The following is a 16,826-nucleotide window of genomic DNA, read 5'->3' on the forward strand; positions in this document are numbered from 1 at the left end:
TGTGTTCTATACAACTTTATCATCTATTTAGGTTTGGGTTTCCATAAGCACAGTTGAAATACTAAACCATCACCATGAAGATCCTTCATGTTGCTTTTATAGCAAAGCCACTCCTGTCCTGCCATCCCCCATATGCCCTCAGTTCCATATATCTGAAAACCACTAATCTGTTTTCCATTTCTAAAATCTTGTTATTTCAAAAATGTTATATAAATGGAAAAGGTTACAGTATGTAATCTTTTCGGATTGATGTTTTCCCCCCAGCATAATTCACCAGAGATTTTCTAAATTGTTGTGTCGTGTGTATCAATAGTTCATTCTCTTTATTGCTGGTACCATTCCACAGCATGGATGTATTGTGGTTTACTGTTTACCTGTAAAATCACATCTGGACTGATTCAAGTTTTGGGCCATTATGAATAACCTGCTACGAATGTTTGTGTATGGGTTATTGGGTAAACATAATTTTTTATTTCTCTGGGATAAATGCCGAAGACTGCCATTGCTGGGTTATATAGTAATTGCATATTTAGTCTTGTAAGAAACTGCCAAACTGTTTTTTTCAGAGTGGCTATACAATTTTACATTTCCACCAGCAATGTGTGAGGGATCCAGCTTCTTCATAGTCTCACCAGCATTTGCTGTTGTCACGATTTCCTAATTTAGCCATTCTAATAGGTATGTAGTGACATTGAATTGCAGTCTTGATTTGCATTTCCTTGATGCCTAAGGATGTTAGATATCTTTTCATTTGTATATCCTCTCCAGTGTTCATGAGTCTTGCCATTTTCTAACTGGACTTCTTTTTTGTTGTTGTTGATTTTGAGAGTTTTTTATACATTCAGGATACTAGCCCTTTCTCAACTATGTAGTTTGCAAATATTTTCTCCGAAGATGTAGCTTATCTTTTCATCCTTTTCACAAGGCCTTTTGCATAGCAAAAGTTTTTAATTTTGATGAAGTCAGATTTATCAATTTTTTCTTTAATGGATTATGCTTTTTGTGTAAAGTTGAAGGACTTTTTACTTAGTCTTAGATCCTGAGAATTCTCTTTTATTCCCCTAAGAATTGAATAGTTTCACATTTTGTATTTCGTTCTCGATCTACTGTAACAAAGTGTAAGGTTTAGGTTGAGGTTCATATTGTTTGCCTTTAGATGTCCAATTGCTCCAGCACCCTTTGTTGAAAGGCTGTCCTTTCTCCACTAAATTGCTTTGAACTGATGTCAAAGTTAGACGAGCATATTTATGTGGATCTGGATTATGGATTCTTTATTCTGTTTCATTGATCTATGCATCTATTCCTTCCTTCACCAATACCACAACGTCTTGATCACGCTAGCTATACAATAAGCCTTAATATTGGGGAGAGTGATTCCTATACATTATGCCTTTTTTCTCAAGATCATTTTAGCTATTCTAGGGCCTGTACATTTCTATATAAATTTTAGAATAAACTTGTCAATAGCCACATAAAAATGTTGCTGGGACTTTGATAGAAATGGCATTAAACAGATAAACAATTTGGAGATGATTGACATCTTTATGCTGAGTCTTGAACTCAAGACGGCTTTCCATTTTTTTCTTTTTTAGATCCTCTTTGATTTCTTTCATTAGTATTTTGTTATTTTCAGCATACAGATCCTGTACATGTTTTAAGTTTATACCTAAGTGCTTTATGTACTTTGGAACAACTGTAAATGGCATCGTGTTTTAAATTTTGGTATCTTCATGTTTATCGTAAGTAATAGAAATGAGATTGACTTTTATCAGTTCACCTTTTATTCTGAAACATTGCTGAGCTCATTAGTTTTAGATTTTTTTTTTATTTTGTAGATTCCTTAGGATTTTCTGTATTCACAATCATATCATCTGCAAATAGAGATGGTTTTATTTCTTCCTTTCCAATTACAGGACTTTATTTCTTTTTTCTTCTGTAATTATTAGAGTGGCTAAATCTTCCAATATATGTTAAATAGGAGTGATGAGATGTCCTTGCCTTGTTCCTGATCTTAGGGGGAAAGTATTCGGTCTTTCACCATTAAGTATGATGTTATCTGTGGGTTTTTGTAAATGCTCTTTATCCAATTGAGATAGTCCTTCCTCTCTACTTCTATCTTGCTGAGGTTTTTATGTTTTTTGTTTTTTGGGTTTTTTTTGCATAAATGGGTGTTGGACTTTGGCAAACACTTTTTCTGCATCAATTGATATGATCACTTTTTTTTTTTTTCTTAAGAGTGTGATTTGGTGGATTACATTAATCGTTTCTGAACGTTGAGCCAGCTTTGCATACTTAGAATAAATACCATTAGGTCATGGTGTATAATTCTTTTTATACAGTGTTATATTCTATTTGCTAAAATTTTGTTGACGATTCTTCCAACTTAGATTATAAGGGATTTTAGTTTGTAGTTTTGTCTTCTGTCTTTGTCTTTGTCTTTTTGCTATTGGGGTAATATTGACCTCATATAATGAGTTGAAAAATATTCCTTCCTTTTTTATTTCATGGAAGATGTGTAATATTGATGTTAATTCTTCTTTAAGTATTTGGTGGAATTCTTCACTAAAATCATTAGATCCAGGATAGTTGGAAGGGGGTTAATTACAAATTCAATTCATTTAATGGCTATAGGTATTCACATTACCTATTTTGTCTTAGCTGTGTTTTAGTAGTGTGATTTTTGAGGAGTTGGTTCATTTCTATTTAGTTGTCAAATCTATGAGTATAAAAATGGTTGTAATATTTTTATTAGCTCTTTGATGTCTGCAGGATCTGTAGGATCACCTTATTTCTTCTTTTATAGTGGTGATTTGTGTCTTCTCTTTTTAAATTTTTGTTAGTCTTACTAGTAATTTATCAATTTTAATAATTTTTTTGAGGAACCAGCTTCTTTTTTTTTTATTATTTTCCTATTTTCAATTTCACTCATTAATTCTTACCTTTATTTCCTTCCAACTGTTTGCTTTGGGTTTGTTTTGTTTCTCTGTTTCTAGTTTCTGGAGGTAGGAGTTTGAGATATTGGCTTGAGATTTAATTTAAGCTTCTGTGCTATAAACTTCCCTCTTTGCACTGCTTTTAGTTGCATCTCACATATTTTGATATGTTGTATTTTCATTTTTATTTATTTCTACATAATTTTTATTTCCCTTGAGATGTCTACTTTGACCTGTAGATTACTTAGAAATGTATTGTTTCATTTCCATGTGTTCAAATATACTCCTTTTGTCTTTCTGCTACTGATTTCTAGTTTGATTTCATTATGGTCAAAGAATAAACTCTGTAGTATTTCGATTCTTTTAAATTTGTTGAGGTTTGTCCAACCAGGTATGATTTATCTTGGTGAATGCTTCATGTGAACTTGAGAAGAATGTATCTTCTGCTGTTGTTGGGTGGAAGGTTCTATATATGCTGACTAGATTCTGTTGCCTGATTGCGTTGTTGTAATTTCTATATTCTTTTGATTTTTTTTGTCCAATATTATTATTAGTCACTGAGAGAAAGCATTGAAGTTTTCAACTGTAATTGAGGATTTTTCTTCTTTTTACATCAGCTCCATCAGGTTTTGTTTCAGTATTTTGAGGCTGTTTTTTGGTGCTTGCCCATGTAGGATTATTATGTCTTCTTGGTGGATTGATGCTTTTTTCAATATGAAATATCCCTCTCTACTTCTAGTAATTTTCTTTACTCTGATGTTCACTTTATCAAATATTAACACAGCCACTCCCACTTATTGTTCTTAATATTTTAACATTATTATTCATTTTTATTTTTAATTATTATTTATGTCATATATCCTTTTCTATCATTTTCTTTTCAACCTAACTATGTCATGGAATTTTAACTGAGTTTCTTTTAATAGCATAAAATTGGATAATTATTTTAATTTTTTGTATAATAATATTTATATTTTGGTTATTAGACTACTTACTTTTAAGATAATTATTGATATGTCGGTACTTAAGTCTGCCATTTTATTATGTTTTCTCTGGTGCTCATTCCTTTGTGTCCCTTTTTTTTTACCTTTCTTTGGGTTATAGGAACATTTTTTTAGAAATCCATCTTGATGTAGTTTTTTTCTTAAGACTTAATTTTTTTACTGTAGTTTAAGGTTCACTACAAAATTGAGACAGAGACACAGAGATTTCCCATATATTCCCACTCTCACACAAGCATAGCCTCCATTATCAATATTCCTTGCTATGGGGCATATTTGACAAAGCTACACTGACACATCAAATAACCCAAACTCCATAGTTTATTTTATGGTTTACTCTTAGTTTTGTAGATTCTATGGGTTTGGACAAATGTGTAATGACATATAAATATCATTGTGATGCCATACAAAGTATTTTCACTGCCATAAAACTGCTCTTTGCTCTGTTTATTCATCCTACTTCTGCCAACTGCTGATTTCTTTTTACTGTCTCCATAGTTTTGCCTTTTCCAGAATGTCATGTAGTTGGAAGCATGTAGTATACAACCTTCTCAGATTGGCTTCTGTTATTATTAATTTCTATTTAAGGTTCCTCCATGGATTTTCATGGCTTGGTAGCTCATTTCTTTTTGGTACTGAATAACATTCCATTGTCTGGATTAACCACAGTTTATTTATCCATTCACCCACTGAAGGACATCTTAGTTGCACCCAAGTGTTGGCAACTATGAATAAAGCTGCTATAAACATTTGTGTGTAGTTTTTCGTGTGTGGATATAAGTTTTTGGGTTTTTTTTAAAGATTTATTTATTTATTTTAGAGAGAGAGAAGGGAAGGGGAGGGGCAGAGGAAGAAGGAGAGGAAGAGAATCTCAAGCAAACTCCCTGTTGAGCATTAAGCTGGACATAGGTCTCTATCTCACGACCCTGAGATCATGAACTGAGCTGAAACCAAGAGTTATATGCTTAACCAACTGAGCCATCCAAGTGTCCCCATGTGAATATAAATCTTTAATTCATTTGGGTAAATGCCAAGGAGTAAAACTGCTATATCATGTGTCTAAGAGTATGTTTAGTTTTATAAGAAACTGCCAAACTGTCTTCCTCAGTGGCTGTACCATTTTGCATTCCTACCATCAATGAATGAGAGTTCCTGTTGCTACTTATTCACCACAGCATTTAGTGTTGTCAGTGTTTTGGATCTTAGTCATTCAAATACATGTGCAGTGGTATTTTATAATTGTTTTAATTTGCAATTTCTTAATGACATATGATGTTGACAACTTTTCAAGTGTTTGTTTTCCATCCATATGTCTTTTTTGGTGAGGAGTCTGTTAAGGTCTTTGGCCCATTTTTAATTTGTAATTTTATTGATTTTGTTTTTTAAATATTTCTTTATTTATTTTAGAGAGAGAGAGTGCACACAGCGGGGGGGGGGGCAAAGGGAGAGAGAGAGAATCTCAAGAAGGTTCTGACTTCCTGCTGAGTGTGGAGCTTGATCTCATCACCTTGAGATCAGGACCAAGATCATGACCTGAGCTGAAATCAAGAGTTGGCTGCTTAATGACTGAGCCACCCAGGCACCCCTGGCCCATTTTTTAATTGGTTGTTAGTATTCTTTATTGTTGAGTTTTATGAGCTCTTCATGTATTTTGGATGGCAGTCATTCATCAAATGACTCTTTTGCAAATATTTTCTCCCATTCTGTGGTTTGGCTTCTCATTTTCTTGACACGGTCTTTCATAGAGCAGCATGTTTAATTTTGACGAAATCCAACTCATCAAGTGTTTCTTTCATGGATTATGTTTTTGGTGCTGTATCTAAAAAATTGTTGCCATACTCAAGGTCATCTAGATTTTCTCCTATGTTCTCTTCAAGAATTTTAATAGTTTTGTGTTTTACATTTATATCTGTAACCCAACTTGGCTTAACTTTTGTGAAGGGTGTAAGACCTGTATCCAGATTCTTTTTTGTTTTGTTTTGCACGTGGATGTCCAGTTGTTTCAGCACCATTTGTTGAAGAGACTATCTTTGCTTCGTTGTGTTGTCTTTGCTCCTTTGTCAAATATCAGTTGACTATATTTATGTGAGTCTCTTTCTGGGCTTTTTATTCTGTTTCATTGATCTATTTGTCTATTATTTTACCAATACCACACTGTCTTGGTTATTGTAGCTTTATAGTAAGTCTTGAGGTTGGCTAGTGTCAGTCCTCCAACTTTGTTCTTCTCCTTCAGTATTGTTTTGGCTATCTTGCATCTTTCACCTCTCTATATAAATTTTAGAATCAGTTTGTCAATTTCCACAAAATAACTGGCTGAAATTTTGATTGGGATTGCATGAAATCTACAGATCAAGTTGTAAAGAACTGACATTTTTATAATATTAGGTCTTCCTCTACATGAATGTGGACTACCTTTCCATTTATTTAGTTCTTTGATTTCAATCACAGAGTTTTAGAGTTTTCCTCATTATAGAGTTTGTACATATTTTGTTAGATTTAAACTTAAGTATTTTTTTTGGAGGGGCTAATGTAAATGGTAATGTGTTTTTAATTTTAAATGCCACGTTTTCATTGTTGGTATCCAGGAAAACAATTGACTTTTGTATATTAACTTTATATTCCACAAGCTTGCTACAATCTCTTATTAGTTCCAGGAATTTTTTGTTGATTCTTTTGGACTTTCTACATAGACAATCATGTCATCTGTGAAAAAAGACAGTTATGCACATTCTTTCATGATACTTATTTTATTTCCTTTTTTTGCATATTGCATTAACAAGGACTTCCAGTATAATATTGAATAAGAGTATTAAGAATGGACATTCTTGTCTTGTACATAATCTTAGTGGAAAACTTCAAATTTCTCACCACTAAGTACGATGTTAGCTATAAGGGTTTTGTATATATTCTTTTTTTCTCCAGCAGATTTATTATTTTTTGGAAGAATTAACATAGTTAAAATGTCTGTGCTACCCAGAGCAATCTACACTTTCAATGCTATCCCGATCAAAATACCAATGACATTTTTCAAAGAACTGGAACAAACAGCCCTTAAATTTGTGTGGAACCAGAAAAGGCTCCGAATCGCCAAGGAAGTGTTGAAAAGGAAAAACAAAGCTGGGGGCTTCACAATGCCGGATTTCAAGCTGTACTACAAAGCTGTGATCACAAAGACAGCATGGTACTGGCACAAAAACAGACACACAGACCAATGGAACAGAATAGAGAACCCAGAAATGGACCCTCAGCTCTTTGGGCAACTAATCTTTGACAAAGCAGGAAAAAACATCCAGTGGAAAAAAGACAGTCTCTTCAACAAATGGTGCTGGGAAAATTGGACAGCTACATGCAAAAGAATGAAACTTGACCACTCTCTCACACCATACACAAAGATAAACTCCAAATGGATGAAAGATCTCCATGTGAGACAGGAATCCATCAAAATCCTAGAGGAGAACATAGGCTGCAACCTCTTTGACATTGGCCACAGCAACTTTTTTCATGACACATCTCCAAAGGCAAGAGAAACAAAAGATAAAATGAACTTGTGGGACTTCATCAAGATGAAAGGAATGGATTTTGAGGAAAAAAACATGGGAAGAGAGGCATGAAATAGAAAATAAATACAAATGTAAGCTGTTTTGCTAACTTTTTTATAATCACAACAAATTCATACAGAGAATACCCTAAATGAAAAAACACTATAAAGGTTCAAAGACCAAGGTGTTTCCTTAGGCAAGACTGAAGATTACAGTATTTGAAATTTAGACTGCAGTCCATGTCTTTGGAATGATCACTGGGTGTGTGACACAGTTCATGCTTTTAATCAGATTTGAACAGAAGAATGGCCACTTGGCCCAGATAAAAGTAGATGAAGTATTTGGTTTCATGTGTCACATAACCACCAAAGTTTCTCACTGTGATGCAGTCCCAGGTGGGGTTGTACTCCTTGTCAAACCCCTTTTTAATATGGGCCACAATGTCTTTTTCTATGTTGTATTTCTCCAATGCCTGAATAGCACATTCCATTGAGTCCTGTTGCATCTCCTCCAACATGTTGGCATTTTTCATTATGGCCTTTTGGTTGCACATGATTACCATGGAATAGGGGCTAGCCAATAGCAATGGTCTTGGGGGGTGGGAGGGATGGTGACACTCAGACCCAGCAGGAGGTGCCCTCACTTATGTCTTTGTTTATATTCTTTATTAAGTTGAGGAACTCCCCCCCTACTCTTAGTTTACTGAGAATTTTCATCATGAATGTTTGTTGAAATTTGTCAAATTTTTTCCTGCATCTATTGATATGATCATATGATTTTTTTTTTGGTTGATGGGATTGACTATGATAGCTGATTTTCTCATGTTGAGCCATCCTTGAATATCTGGAATAAATACCACTTGGTCATACGTATAATTCTTTTTTCTACATTGTTGGATTCTATCTGTAAATATTTTGTTGAAGAGATTTTTAGTTATGGTCATAAGAAATATGGTTGAATAGTTTTTTATTTTTTGCATTGTCTTTGTTTGGTCTTGGTATCGGGGTAATACTGGCTTCATAGAATGAGTTGGGAACTATTCCTCTGTTTCTATCTTCTGGAAGAGATTGCAAAGAATTTGGTATAAATTTCTCCTTTAAATGTTGGGTAGAATTCACCAGGGAATGCATTTGGGCCTGGTGCTTTATGTTTTGGAAGATTAGTAGTTCTTTTTCTTTTTCTTGTCTTGTCTTTTCTTTTCTTTTCTTTCCTTTCCTTTTCTTTTTTCTTTTTTTTGACAGAGAGAGAGTGCATGAGCAGGGGTGGGTGGGGTGGAGAGGCAGAGAGATGGGGGGAAGAGAGAGAGAGAGAATCTTAAGCAGACTTCATGCTCAACACAGAACCTGATGCGGAAGAGATCACAACCAGAGCCAAAATCAAGAGTTGGACACTTAACCAACTGAGCCACCCAGGTGCCTCAGGGGGATTAGTAATTCTTGGTTAGATTTACTTAATAGATACAAGCCTATTTCTTCTTGTCTGAGTTTTGACAGATTGTGTCTTTCAAAGAATTGGTCCATTTCATCTAGGTTATCAAATGTGTGGGCATAGAGCTATTCATAGTATTTCTTTATTATTCTTTTAATTTTCATAGAAGCTGTAGTGATATCCTCTCTTTCATTTCTGAGATTAGTTATTAGTAGTGTGTCCATTCTCTCTCTCTCTCTCTCTTAAATAGCTTGGCTTATCAATTTTATTGTTCTTTTCAAAGAATTGGGTTTTGGTTTCAATGATTTTCTGTATTGATTTCCTGTTTTAAATTCAATTGATCTCTGCTCCAACTCCTATTGTGTTTTTTTGTTTGTTTGTTTGCTTGCTTTGACTTCATTTTCTTTTCTACTTCTACTTTCCTAAAGTAGAAACTTAGCTTATTAGTGTTAGATCTTTTGTCTTTTCTAACACATGCATTCAGTGCTATACATTTCCCTCCAAGCACTGCTTTGCTGCATCCTACAAATTTTGTTTCATTTTATTTTAATTTAGTTCAAAATATTTTTAAATTTCTCTTGAGATTTCTTCTTTGACTAATGTGTTATTTAAAAGTGTATTGGAGATGCCTGGGTGGCTCAGTCGGTTAAGCTTCTGCCTTGAGCTCAGGTCCTGGGATCCTGGGATTGAGTCCTGAATTGGGGGGGGGTCCTTGCTCAGCGGGGAGTCTGCTCCTTCTTCCTGCCACTCCCCCTGCTTGTGCTATCTCTCTTTCTCTCTCTGACAAATAAATAAATAAAATGTTTTTTAAAAATAAAAATAAAAAATAATGTATTGGCGAGGCACCTGGGTAGCTCAGTTGGTTAGGCATCCCACTGTAGGTTTCAGTTCAGGTCTGATGTCAGGGTCATGAGATTGAGACTTGTAACAGGCTCTGCACGCAGCAGGGAGTCTGCTTGAGTTTCTCTTTCCCTCTCCCTCTGCCCCTTCCCCCCACTCTCTCTCTCTCTAAAATAAATAAATAAATAAATAAATAAATAAATAAATAAATATTTTTAAAAAATAAAAATAAAAGAATAAAAGTGTATTGTTGGCTCAGCTGCCATCATAAATGATACAGTAATTACCTGGACCATGAAGATTATGACCCACTGACTACTTCAGCAGAAACAAACAGTCATTGATGTTCTTCACCCGGGAAAGGCAACAGTACCTGAGACAGAAATTCAGGGAAAACCTAGCCAAAATGTACAAGAGCACACCAGATGTCATCTTTGTATTTGATTCGGAACCCATTTCAGTGGTGGCAACACAACTGACATTGGCATAATTTATGATCCCTTGGATTACACAAAGAAAAATGAACCCATACATAGATTTGCAAGACGTGGCCTGTATGAGAAGAAGAAAAAACCTCAAGAAAACGGTGAAAGGAGCACCAGAACAAAATAGAGAGGGAGGGTATGCAAAAGTCAATGTTGGCACTGGCTTTAATTGAGCTGGAGATCAGACAACAAAGGGAGTGAAGAGTCTGCAGTGACTTTATCTGTGGTGATCGTGCAGATTTTTCATGAGAGAATTAATAAACTTGGAACTTTTATGTGTCTGGTTGTTTGAAAAAAAAGTATATTGTTTAACCTTCACATATTTGGGAATTTTTCAGTTATTTTTCTGTTACTGATTTCTAGTTTAATTCCATTGTAGTTTAAGAGCAGACATTGAATAATTTCTATTCTTTTAAATTTGTTAAGTTTTGTTTTGTGGCCTAGAATATGATCTATCCTGGTAAATGTTTCATGTGAGCCTGAGAAGAATGTGGATTCTACTGTTGTTGGATGAAGTAGTCTATAGATCTCAATTATGTCCAGTTGATTGGTGGTGATTTTCTGCCTGCTGGATCTGTCCATTTTTGAGAGAGGTATATTAAAGTCTCCAGCTGTGGTAGTGAATTCACCTATATTTCCTTGTGGTTCCAAATTTGACACTCTGTTGTTTGGTGCATAAACATTAAGGATTATGTTTCTTTGGAGAATTGAATCTTTATCAGCAAATAATGCCCTTCTGTTATCCTGATAAATTTTCTTGCTCTTTAGCTTTTCACTTTTTAGGATGGGGTGGTGACTTCCAAGATCCTTACTTGCAGGACAAGAAATGGGAAATCATTATATATAGTGTTGTTGTTTGTTTGTTTGTTTGATTTTTTGAATATATCTCTATTTAGTTTTCATAGTTCTTACTCTGGGTACAATAATATGCATATGTATATTATACCAATATTTTAGCACTTTGAATGAAACCTTCCTTCCATTTCCCTTCTCCACCTTAAAATATCATTGTATCCTATGATGTTAGAAATCAAATGTGATTTATACAGCTCAAGAGGAAAAGGACAATCTGTTGTAAATATCCATATTTCTGCTCTTTCTTCTTCCTTCATGATGCTCCTAAATTCTTTTATTGTTTCTCTATGTCTGTTAAAAGAGTTTCTTTCAGCCATTCTTTTTAGATAGGTTTGCTAGTGACAAGTATTTGCAGGTTTCCATTACCAGAGAATGTCTTTATTTCCCCTTCATGCTTGAAGGATAGTTTCATGAGATATAAAATTTGTAACTGACAGTTCTTTTTTCCCAGCACTTTCAAGATATTGTGCTACTTTCTCCTGGTCTTTGTGATTTCAGATAAGAAATCCATTATTTGAATGGTGTTCCCCAATTCATTTCTCTCTGTCTGCTTTCAAGATTTTTCTTTGTCCTTCATTTCTAAAAGTTTAATTATGATTCGTGTTGATGTGCATATCTTTGGATTATGTTTGGAGTTTGTTCACTTGGCTTCTCGGATCTATAGGTTTATATCTTTCACCAAATTTGGGAAGTTTTTAGCCATTACTTCTTCAAATACTCTTAGTTTCACTGTCTTTCACCCCTCCCTCATGATTCTTGATTATACACATGTTGGATCTTTTGTGATCGTCCCACTGGTCCTTGAGGATCTACTCATTTTTTTTTTCTTTAGTGTATTTTCGCCATGTTGTTCAGATGAACGGGATTCTATTGATCTGTCCTCAAGTTCACTTACTTTATCTTCTGTCTTCTCCACTCTATGATTGAGCTCATCTAGTGAGTTTTAATTTTTTCAGTTATTATATTTTTTGATTCTGTAATTTGTATTTGATTATTTTAATGCTGTTATTTCTTTGCCAGTTTTTTATTTTCCCATTTGTCTCAACAAATTTTATTTTATTTTATTTTTTAAGATTTTATTTATTTATTTGAGAGAGAGAAAGCAAGAGATGGAGCATGAGTGGAGGGGAGGGACAAAGGGAGAGGGAAGAGCAGACTCCCTGCTGAGCAGGGAGCCCAATGCAGGGCTCCAGCCCAGGACCCTGAGATTGTCACCTGAGCCAAAGGCAGATGCTTAACCGACTGAGCCACCCAGGTGCCCCATCTCAACAAATTTTAAAATGGATTGTTGAAGTACTGTTATGATGGATGATTTAAAATCCTTGGTAGTGGTGTCAGAGAATTCTAACATCTAATTCATCCCCATACTGGAGTCAGTGGATTGTCGTCTCTCATTCAAGATGTGTTTTTTTTGACTCTTGACACAACAGACCATTTTATATCCTGGACATTTTGTCTTTTATTTTAGTAAGAAGTTTGTTTCCCTGTTTAAGTTTAGCATTCAGGTCTTGGGCTACTTTTGTGGGCTGTGGTTCCAATGGGTGTGCATTTGCAGTGTTCTTTTGGGTTGTTGTTGTTTTGTTTTGTTTCTGTTTTTGTTTTGGCTTCTCTGGTCCTTCTGGGGCTTCCTTAGGTCTCTGCCCATGGGCACAGAAAGGGTTTCTCAGACCAGGATTTTGGTGTCTCTATGTTGAGATTCCCCAACTGGTGCTTTGTGTCTTCTCTGGTGTCCCTGAATATGGAAGACATTTCTTGAGCTTGCAGGATCAGAGTGTTCTCAGGTTGCTGCTTATTTTGTCGCTGCATCCCTATAGCTGGTTCCAACCACTCACCTTGGTGCCCTCTGGAGAGTGGGATTGGCCATTTATTTTCATGATTATTTCTTGTATTATTTCCAGGGCTTATAGCTGTGCTTGGGAGGAATAAACGGAAAAACAGGTCTGTGTCACTTGTCAGGCTGGAAATCCTACCATAATGTTTTTGCTAAAAACTTAGAAATTGACCTCTGAAAAGATTTCACAAATGTAGTAAGTTAGTTTCTGTGGCTTATCACACCAGATAGTCTGAGAAATGAACATAGTGTAGAGATATGTATTATTTTATTGTGATTAATAATCCTCCATAGGTTTAAACACATATATGGCTAGTACTGGTTTGCAAAGCAAACCTTAGAATTACATAGAGAAAAAGCATTTTTCTCTGTAGTGATGATATATGAGGTTTCCCTCCTGATGAACACAAGAAAAAATAAGATAAATTTCAGTACAAACATATGTCTGTCCTCTCAAGACAACGTATCTAAAACGACTTACAGAATTTCTGCAAGGTTTTAGATACAAAACTTCATTATTAAAATCACATACACATGGTAAAAATATGCAAACCAATGATGTGATGCTGTATCAGGCTCTCTGCACCTCTTGCGACTGAAATTTACAACTGGAATTAATTGCAGATGACTTTGGCTCATGACTGTGTAATTTATTCCAGGCTAGAGGTTTCAGAAACAAAGCATCTTCATCTGTCTCTGTCTTCAGCCCTCCTGAGAGGAGCCCATTTATCAGCCTTCTTTATTGATTTTTTATTTGGAGAAGTGATGCAACACATACTAGATATCCAGATAAATTAGTGATCATTGCCTCCTTTGCATAGTTCTGAATTTCAAAAATCCATATGCATGTATGACATATAACATTCTGTTATAGATGAATACTTTATAATACCTACCAAGTGTCGCATCACCTAAAACATACATACACGAACACATATGCCATCTTACTGTCTTTACTGGTTTAGAAAGGAAAATTATATTGACAGGCTATTTTTGATATCCCTTAAGTGATAATTTAGTTAACATTAATTACCACTGTGATACGTAATTGGACTTATGCATAAGCTTTTTTAATATTTTTCATATTGTCAATTAACATTTTTTCAGAACACTTCATGACCTTGTTTTGTTCTTTTCACAACTCTGCTTTATAAAGTATCTTCATTTTGCAGATGGGCAAGCTGAAGAGAAGTGTAGAACTTATTTTTATTAAGGTCAAACAGTTAACTTCTAGCATCCTGGAGACCAGAATATAGATCATCTGACTCCAGGCTCTTTGCAGTAAACATCAATCCCTCTGTGACTAAAGTCCAAACACAGGATGAAAGAAAACAGAACAGAATACAAAAGGAGTTATTTCATGCTGCACGGAGAGGTGCTGTTTGTAACCAGGAAGCACTGCTAATTATGAACCTGGTGTTAATTACTAATCTGTGTCTAGTTTATGACTAAACATTATTTAGCCCATGCTGATTAATTCTGATATGAATCAGATCATTTCATCATTGGCTAAAATTCACACTTTGGCCATACCTCTGTGAGCAGTCTCCTAGTTCATACACTCTGCATACAGAGACTATTTGTAGTTAACAGAAAAGATTTGTGATTCATAGGAATCTAATTTCTTAATTGCCAAAAATGCATAGAAGATTATTGTATAGAAAATAATGTTAGACTAATTAAGTGCCAATTCATCCAACTTCCATTCAGAATCCTGTGCAGAACAGGCGACTAAATTCAGGACCCATTCTTTGTGTGCTTCAGATTTAACTAGAGAACCCATCTTCACTTTATATGAACAATATAATTTTCTTTGTTTATCCAACATGCTACATTATTCTTTTTATTATAAAAATTGTCTACTTGCAAGGTTTTAAAATAATTGAGTCTATTTGTTTCATTTTCCCTGATGTATTAATATTTTCTTTGCATGGTACTTTGGAAAATATATGACCTAGAAAGCAGCCTAATTCTTGTCACAGCTGCAACCTTACTGAGGCAGAAAATTTGGCATTTATATAAAATGAAACCATCTCTAATGCTTTGTCCGCCCTTCTAGAATCCCCTTTGTTTAATCACCATGTTTGGAGCTTATAAAAGGACTGCTTTCAGGAATAAGTAGATAGAAATGAGGGGATGCTGATGTGTGAATAAAACGGTGATACAAAAGAAAATTGATTTTGTTCCCCCTCCAGCTGAAGTCTGTGGAGGTTGCCCTGCCTTTCACTGACAGCTGTATGGGTTAGTCTCCGATTGGTGAATTACAATCCTGACCCCCTCCCAGACTGGGATTGCCCTGCTCCACGTTTCCATGGTGCTGAGCTTCCCTATCATAGCACATTATTGTTATTGCCTATTGTGTCTTCCGAATCCTCTGATAGACATATGGAGTCAGGGACAGTGTCTGCCTTGCTTCCTTCCCATTGTGGCACCGACACCTGACACAACGCTGGCACACAGGGGTCTTAATAAATGTTTGTTCACGGAAAGAACGAACGCAGTTTAAAATTTGAGCTCCTGGCCACTCTCACTCACACAGTGAAGACTTTGCCTCAATATTCATGTGGATACCACCCTTCAGAAAGAACACTCTTATGCTCCCTTTGGTAGTACAAGCTTCTAGCTCAATGTCTGCAATATATTAACCGCTTGATAAATGTTCCTAAGGTAACTGAATTACCAAGTTCTCATCTTGGGAGGGAACCAGTTATTTGTGGATCAGATCTGGAGACCCTCTGGTGATCACATCACTAAGAGTTGTCTCCTGGACTGCGTAAGGGTAGGGAACAGGCACATCTACCTGTCAGAGACATTTCCCTGCATAAGTTAAACAAATTTTATATCCTTGCACTATCTTCAGCCAAGTATAAACTAGGCACCCTAATAAATTCAATAGTTCAATTCTGATTTTCCTAGTACCCTATTTTTTGATGCTATCAATGAAGAATGTGGTCCCAAGTTAATTTCTGAACATCTTGATTCTGAAACCTGTCACACGATGAAAAACAGCACCCCTTTGGGCATGGTGGGTTTTATGTCTCTGACCTGGCATTTTTTAGTTGTTTTCTCCCTCTAAACTCAAATGGTCTCACTTGGCATTTAGCAGACTGATTCAGCATCCCCTAAGCAATACAGACTTAAGTTAATTAAAAAAAAAAAAAGTCAAACAGAGCTGGTCTCTGAAAAATAGAGCACCTAAGAATGCCAATAAGGAGACATTTATGTTTGTATTACTACAGAGCTTTGCAAAATGTTTACTATTCTAATGCGTTGAGTTAGCCAGTCACTAACATGGCAAAAAGCTCCTAGGGCAGTGCATCGTAAATAGTAGGCTTTTAGCAATTTTTTTTTTTTGTCAAGTTAGTGAATACAGGTTATAAAGTAAGTATTCTGCTTTATACTGGAAAAAATATTGGAAACATGGAAAACATGGTTGAATCTCCTTAGCTGGTGCAAAACAAAACCAGGGTATGGGGGGAAAAAACCTGAAAAAAAAAAAAAACCCATGAGGGGTCTCAGTGGTGTATTGACATTCTCAGTAAGGAATAGGAAAAAACAATTTGCATAGCTAGCAAGGGAAATCTGGATGGAATGAAAGAGTTCCTTCCCAGAGAGAAAAGGGAACAAAAGGTAGGGAGTCTTAGCTCTTCATGATAAAATGAGGAATGAATTCCATCTCAGAACAGGGGTTAACCCCAGCCTCCTCCTTCTGGGCTGGGCTTGCTCTGCACTACAGCAGCTGTGAAACCACGTACAGCTTGAGGCTGTGCCACTCTGCTGGTCTGCATTGGACTGGGATGGTGGTGCTGGCCAGGCAGCATCAGGACGTGTAAAAGCTGGAAGCTGGAGAGAAGGAGCAGTGACCCAATCTCAAAGTAAGCAGAGACTCAGTTCAGGTGCAACCTCAAGGAAGG

General features: G+C 35.6%; 1 protein-coding gene across 1 annotated transcript; it reads right to left on the bottom strand.

Moving 5' to 3' along the window:
* Positions 1 to 7,756: 7,756 nt before the first annotated feature.
* LOC103675992 (dynein light chain 1, cytoplasmic-like) lies at positions 7,757 to 8,710 on the bottom strand. Its single transcript, XM_008705141.1, has one exon. The coding sequence runs from the start codon at positions 8,033 to 8,035 to the stop codon at positions 7,757 to 7,759; it is 279 nt and encodes a 92-aa protein (XP_008703363.1). The 5' UTR covers positions 8,036 to 8,710.
* Positions 8,711 to 16,826: the final 8,116 nt, after the last annotated feature.

This window comes from Ursus maritimus, unplaced genomic scaffold (assembly GCF_017311325.1).
Source record: "Ursus maritimus isolate PB19 unplaced genomic scaffold, ASM1731132v1 scaffold_11, whole genome shotgun sequence".
Lineage (NCBI taxonomy): Eukaryota > Metazoa > Chordata > Mammalia > Carnivora > Ursidae > Ursus > Ursus maritimus.

Coding starts and splice junctions, on each gene's coding strand:
- LOC103675992 (XM_008705141.1), bottom strand. CDS start 8,035: ATGGTAATCATGTGCAACCAAAAGGCCATAATGAAAAATGCCAACATG.